This window comes from Limulus polyphemus, unplaced genomic scaffold (assembly GCF_000517525.1).
Source record: "Limulus polyphemus unplaced genomic scaffold, Limulus_polyphemus-2.1.2 Scaffold3098, whole genome shotgun sequence".
In the NCBI taxonomy this organism is placed as follows: Eukaryota; Metazoa; Arthropoda; class Merostomata; order Xiphosura; family Limulidae; genus Limulus; species Limulus polyphemus.
In genome coordinates this window covers 117,479-124,828 of record NW_013668708.1, presented here as the reverse complement: position 1 = coordinate 124,828, position 7,350 = coordinate 117,479, and the positions used below count along the sequence as shown (strand labels likewise).

The 7,350-nt window shown below is 32.6% G+C and overlaps 1 protein-coding gene across 2 annotated transcripts in view; it reads right to left on the bottom strand.

Annotated features, from left to right (window-relative positions):
- LOC106468651 (OTU domain-containing protein 5-B-like) overlaps positions 1-7,350 on the bottom strand; it is a 35,909-nt gene that overhangs the window by 18,172 nt on the left and 10,387 nt on the right. For both annotated transcript variants that reach the window (XM_022397004.1, XM_022397005.1), the window contains exons 2-3: positions 6,696-6,786; positions 6,340-6,404 (exon numbers count right to left, since the gene is read on the bottom strand). In XM_022397004.1, the coding sequence (XP_022252712.1) occupies positions 6,340-6,404; positions 6,696-6,786 (156 nt within the window). The remainder of the gene's footprint in view (positions 1-6,339; positions 6,405-6,695; positions 6,787-7,350) is intronic.

The following is a 7,350-nucleotide window of genomic DNA, read 5'->3' as shown; positions in this document are numbered from 1 at the left end:
CTTTACTATAATACACTAAAAAAACAGGCTTAACTCTCAATCAACAATCGAGGGCAAGAAAAAAGAAGATAGGGTAAGTATTTTATTTCTTGTTTATCATATTTATTCTTTATTTATTATTATAAAAGTAACTAAAATTAAAAGAGTGGATTTCTTTTAAGTTATTTAAGACTAGAATAGGTAAAATAAATATATTTCAGAAGATATCTCTCTGCATCACTAATAGCCATTAACTCAGGTGCACTGGCATGCAACTTCCTACACATGCCACAAGCCTTAAACAAAACTCCCACTCCTACACATGTTGTCATATACTGTGACAGGCTATTATGTAATCACCATTACACTATAGTCATCTAGGGTTATAATTAACCCAAACTCCCGAGTCTCGTATGCATGAGAATTTGTCACGATGCATGAGATTTGAACCCCAGGTACCAATATGCACCATAAAACACCCCATATGCAAGGTAAGTACAAGTAATTTGCTTTAAACTCTGTACCATTACAAACTAAACAGTGTACAGTTTATAAACAGCTGTCCATGAACAACTTCTAACAGGTTTCATCAATGACAATAAATTGCATGAAAATAAAGCCACCTGAAAGTACCTCATGACTAATTAACCCTTTCACCTTGGGTAGGTCAAAGTGCGCATGTCACAACCTTTCACAGAGTTACATCCAAAATTCAATTAAACTACTTTACTAACAATCTATATGAATAAACTCAACATCAGAATGTAGATAATAAATCAAAATTTAGCATTATTTAAGTTCTTAATTTTATAAGGAAATATTTAAAAGAAATTCTCAATCTCTCCTAGTACGATAACTGTGACATTTGTTATCAATGACTTCCCTTTTCTCTAATTTTTCTACCACACCTCCGAGAAGTATGAAATTTAATGTAAATTACTCATTATAATGTTTTCATCACTCAGGTAAAGAATATTTTACATAGCTTTCACCCTTGTTTAGTTACAGAGCAATGAAGTAGAAAATCAGACCCCTCTTACCATGCCCACCTGTCACATCCTCTTTTTCAGAACTTGCCAATAGTTTTCTCTGACATTTAAGACTATATTATTTATAACCAATAGAAAGTCATAGTTTTCTCTGTCAAATGATGTCTTATATTATATTGTTGTCTGTACAGAGAATTATCTATTTTACTTTCAGTTCAAATTTTATATATATACATATATATCGAGGAGTTTAATTGATTTTTTAACAGCTTTTGTAGCACAGCCAGAAAAATTGTGATAGTTATGGAACATTGTCTCCTTTACGTATAGTATCATTCTGTGTTCTTTGGTGCATTATTTAGTTAAATAAAAATTACTTAATAGAGTAGTACAATTGGCATAAAAAAGTAGGTTTAAATTTCATTGATAGTTGATAGCAAAAAAATAATAAAAAATCCAGGTAAGTACTTTATTTTTTATTTCTTGTATTTGATGTGTATTCTATATTTATTATTACAAAACTACCTAATATGTAAAAATTTAAAACTTTTAAGTTAGATAAAGTAAAATAAATAATATTAACTATAATAATTTTTATGAGGTATGCCTGGAGTACTCCATACATTATGTTAATCGATACCGTGAGTAACATGAGCTGCACATTCACCACATGATTTGCAATTTATATGGAGCAAATTGTAGCGAGACACAGTTCAAAGGACAATAAAACAATAAAATTTCAGTATAATTGTGTTTTCTATTACAATTTGTAGTCAATCCAGAAAGAAAATATGGGAAATTTATAATTATTTCCTAATTTTTTATGGTGGTTATGAGGTCAGTTAACTTACCCAACCTCATATAGAGTTAGGGTAAAAAAAATCTGATAAAGGGAAACAACATGCAGTGTAAATTATAAATAAATTTTTTCCCTGAACATTAACATGTTCTTTTCCACTTGCAGAAGGTAAACATGTAGTGCACAATGTAAAAAGTGGTTTTCATTGACACTAAAGTGCTTTTTTTCTTTTTTTTGTGTGTGTTTATTATATTCTACCTATGGAACCCTTGAAAACGAAAGTTGAGAGTCCAAACCCTTCACTGTGGGGCCCTATTGAGAACCCTAGTCATCCATCAAAAGGAGGGAAACACATCCTCCATGCACAGTAATAGACATAAGTACTAGCATATGAACACAAGCACATTCTTAGCAAGGCAAACTAAATGTACTGGAAGTGCAGAAGATGGTGCTGAGAGGTGAGTATTTATCCGATGTACATTTTCATATAACAAAAATCTTAACTTTAAAAATGTTACTCGTCTCTCTACACACAGAGAACTAGAATCCCACACTGAAAATGGTGGAGGGGCCACTACAAATAAACTGCATATATGAGCTCCTTTTTTTGAAAACAGCATGAGAAAGGGAAGGAATGTGACATCCATGAGATGGGGAGTAGCCTAGCCTGACTGTACTTGGTGGGAGACTGCATTCATCTCAAGCAGACAATACTTTTTACTAAATAAAGACGGTAGAGCAACATAATCTTTTGCTTAGTGCTAACGTGTCATTAAGGTGGGCAGAATGGAAGGCTGCTCAACCATCCATTGTCTTGCAGCCAGACACTGAGCATGAATGTGTAGTGTAGCTAGAGGTATAAGTCAAGCTATTCCATTTGTAGAAATATGCGAGACTCTTACTATAAAAATTAAGTACAGGTAGCAGCATTCTAGATCTGTGAACACAAGACCCATACAGTTGTACCCACTCATTGGAAATGGTTTGGTTCATGATGTACTGGGATGTCCTGTACTACCTACACTAACAGGTAACATCCCAACCCTACTTTCCAAACAAAGGGTGCACCCACTTGGTCTGATACTCTGCACATGGACTTCTCTGATGGCTTGAGACTGTGGAAGAATGGAAAAAACTTGTTTGTGGGAGAACACCTGAGAGATGTATGGACTGTTGTTATAAGGCACAGTAATCTGGAGTTAGTTTCCACACTGAGAGACAGTGCAATAGATTACCACAACTACAGAACACCAGGCACGAGTCAGGTGTAAGGGAAAGAACAAACTTAAACTGTAATTTTTTGTGTTATATGCAGAACAGCCTTGAAGATGTAACATATATAGACACCATAAATTCAGACTTGTGAAAAACCACATCTTAACAGTGAGCACTGAGCAGGGTAGGATGGGTTTAATACTTTCTGTATTTCCCCACATGATGAAAGATTTGGGTAAGTATTCCCTGTAATGCAAAACTGGCTACTTGTCTGATTTCATTACTTCTATAATATATAAGTTGAATAAGGTGGTTAAGAGACTTGAAAAAAGAATGGATAAAAATAAACATCTCACCATCAAAGCCAGTGTGAAGAGTGAATGGCAAATGGAGGGAGACGAAAGCCAGTATAGGTGAAACCTTACTGTAGAGTAAGTAAATTGACATTAATATGACAGGGGTTGTTCATATCCCCACCTGAAAGATCTCACAAAGGAGACACAGATGGCCTGTAGAGTCTGAGATTGAATACTAAATAAGTAGAAACAAGGAGTGGAGGGGAGATGGAAAGGCAGCAATACCACTGAAAACATCAGAGAATGGAGAAAACACACTGTTGGAGGGGTTCAGGTCTAAGCAAGATAGTTGATTTGTCACAGGATCCAATATTTTGAGACTTGATAGATCAACAACTGAATGTGGTAGTCATGGACCTAAAAAAAGAAAGTCCAGTACCAGGAAAACCATAATTCCATGAACAAATACCTCCCTGTTGAGGGATGGAAGAAACAAAAGAAGTTTATAAATAGATCATGATAAGGAGACCATACAGATGAAACAGAAGATGATGGCAAGCCTGCAAGTAGCCACCAGCTCAAGGAAGTAAAGACAAAAAACCTTGCCTCTGGGAACTACATGCCACAATTGGATCAGGCATCCAGAACTACACCCCACTGGAAGAAAGGCAGTGGAAAGCTGTGGTCATAGAATTGGTTGGCATCAACCACAAAACCAATATCAAGTGTGCTACATTTACCATGGATATGGAATCTCACATATGCAAGCGGAAGGAGTCCAAAGACAGTTTCAAGTCCTGGAGAGCTTCAAACAGATACCAAACTGGGTAAGGTGAGGGAAGAGTGAAGTACAGTGTCATGGGATACTGAAGGGGATATCTATCGACACATCCAAAAGGAACTAGAAACTCATGAGAAGAAAAGAGTCCCCCAAAAGGACTCATGCATGAAAGGACATATGAGACCTCTGGTATCAAAAGCTCCATGTCACAAAGACAAAGAAGTGAGAGAGACCCCTAAGTGAAGAAAATATAGGGTGGAGGTTGAGACTGAATGAATAGCTAAACCAGCCACCATTATATCCATTATATATGTATATAGATTATTGCTAGTTGGAAATAAGTTCTTAAAGTTATTTTTCTTAAAACATAGACCAGTAAATAAAGAAGTAAAGCAAACAATTATATCTTCTTGTTATGACCTTTGTACTCGGTTGCTGTTTAATGTAGGTTGCTAAGCCTTTGACAATTTTGCACATGGAGGACATGAAATAAAATATTTTTTTAGGTTTTATATATACCTTTGGATGACTAAAAAAATCATAAATTACTACATCAATACCACAGAATTCCACTATAATTTCTCAAACGTAGTAATTAAGCTGTATTTGGGTCTAAAAAAAATATTAAATTTCAAGCAGACTAAAGCCACAACCTAGCTTATTGAAATCTTGATTTAAAAGAAAGAAATGATGCTAAGTACGTTAGAAAGGCTTAGAAAACCACTAGTGGTACATTCTAAGCTTTCGATTAGTTATTTATGTCATACATAGAAGTAAGTGTTTATAAGGGAGCATTTCCAAAAATGGAAGGAGGTGAGTGGAGTACCACTATGTTTGATTTATTACATGAGCAATATCTTAGCAATTAGAAAAGACAAGACCTTCTTATTTTATATTCTAACTTGTAAATATCTGTAATTTGAGTTTCTAATTCATATGAAACTATAGACTTAGTATTTTGACTTCACAAACATCTAATTTGAACCAGTGTTGCATTCAATAGACCATGTGATACACAAAAATCAATGTTTATCTGTGTTTTTTTAATATTTGTTTTTAAATTAACAAATTGAGTAATGTATATTTCTAAAATTTGAATTATAATCTACAGTTTGATACCAAACTTACTGACATAAATTCATCAAATAGTAGTTCAATAAAATCTTCAACGTGAGTCAACAAATGAGATGACACGAACTTTCATCTGTGACCCATATAGAAAGGGTTAAACACAAATAAGTAATGCCCATACAAAATACACAAAAATATTAAAATAACTTCTTTATGATAATAATGATTTTTTTGTTTCAAATGAATTATAAAATTGGAACATGTACACTAAGTTTAATAAAGACACTGATGCTGTTACTGACTGATTTGTTTTGAACTTATGACCATGGAATGTACAAAACATTTAAGATATCAATAATAAACCTTACAATAAGTTAACTCTAAAAAGTATTAGTTTTGGCTTTTATTGAAACAACTGCAAGTTGAAAGGAGGTGGGTCTGTTTTTTCTTTCCCAATAAAATAACCATAACAGCAAGGGCACACAAATGAGGAATCAATAAATTCTAATCATATAAAGTTTCTGTTTTAATACCATTGCATATTTCTAGTGAGATCAATATAAACTAAAGTAGCTACATTATTATCAAATGAGTTCATTTTCAGTTATGATCTATGTAAGTAGTTGTTTTCATCGGAAGTTACTGATAATGCATTAAGAGTTGTCACCTTTTTAACACTGTATGAAATCCATTAAAATAACTTATATTTTGTGATACCAGTGTACCTGAATAGCTCTGTACATAAATATCTATGATTAACTATAGAAAATGGAAAGTTAACTGCATAAAAAATAAAATATTTAACTCAGTAAGCTGTACATTATCTCATGCAAATAAACATATTGTCATTAAAACAAACCTATATAACATAATTATGTCCTGGTAAGTTTCAAATAATTACTGGCACTAGTAACTGGTTTAGTAGCTTTCTAAGCTACACTGCTGTGTTACATTCAATAGCAGATCTACATTAGCAGCCATTTTGATCTACATATTGCAACTGGGTAATCTGCTTCATTGAATACAAAAAGTAAATGAGCTTCATCTATGGCTAATAAAATTGATGCAGCAATAAAACATTCCAAATACACAGATGTCTGAATATGCTATGATTTGAAGGTACAGACATGATCAAATTAATATAATAATAACAATAATATGTGTACATTATTCAACACATGATTTATTTAAATTAAATTTCCGACCTACCATGTAATCCATACATTGTTTTCTGACAACTGAATGCATTTCTTGATCACCATATACTTGGTCAGCTAAAAAATAAAAGAACAAAACAAAAAACTGTTGAGAATAAAATTTTATTTTACACACCAAAACTTGTGATAGGTATATTTTGTAGAGATTTCAATGTACTGACCACTGAGTATACTACAAGTTGTACTGTAGTGTTCTATTATGTAACTGGATCTTGATCCATTTGAAAAACTATCAGTTACATAAACACAAATATGGATGATTTGCAATTTCACATATAATATATTTATTACCTAGAAGTGAAGAGCTACTAGCTGAGAAATGACGGAAAACACAAAAATTCAACCCACCTACAGCACGAAACATACATGCCCCATCTTCGCACATTTCCTTAATGATAAATCCTTTCTTTCTCATTTTCTTTTCAAAATTTTTTTCTCTCTAGCAAAGAAAATACTTATTAATAAAGTCCACATGCATTCAAACAAATGAACTCGTGCAAGTTATACACACACATATGAATGTTTAAACCATTCTAGTTTTCTGACACTTTTTTGGGCAGCTTACATATATATGTAGCATGTAATTAAGCTGTTTTCGATTAAATATTAGACAAAATACTGTTAAAACTGACATTTAAATTAATATAATTCCCATTTTACACAAATCATTATTATAAAAATCTCGGACAGTTTACTGATTTTTCCTAGACTTTCTAAGTTCTCACAATATAAGTAAAACAATTCTGAGATGAAGGTGTGATACTGTTAAGAAATTTTGAAGTTGAATAAAACCCCAATCCACAAAAAGGATTTCACAGTTAGCCTGTTAAATTAAAGTCTACATTATCAGCTTGTACAATACTACCATGTATTTAACTTGCCTGTAAAGCATGCTTTGATCAAATGATGCAATGTGTTTTAATTTTTTTTAATCTTTCAAAACATATAAAAAAAAAAAAAAAAAAAACAACAAAAATAACTTCCTTTAATAACAAGTTCTCCA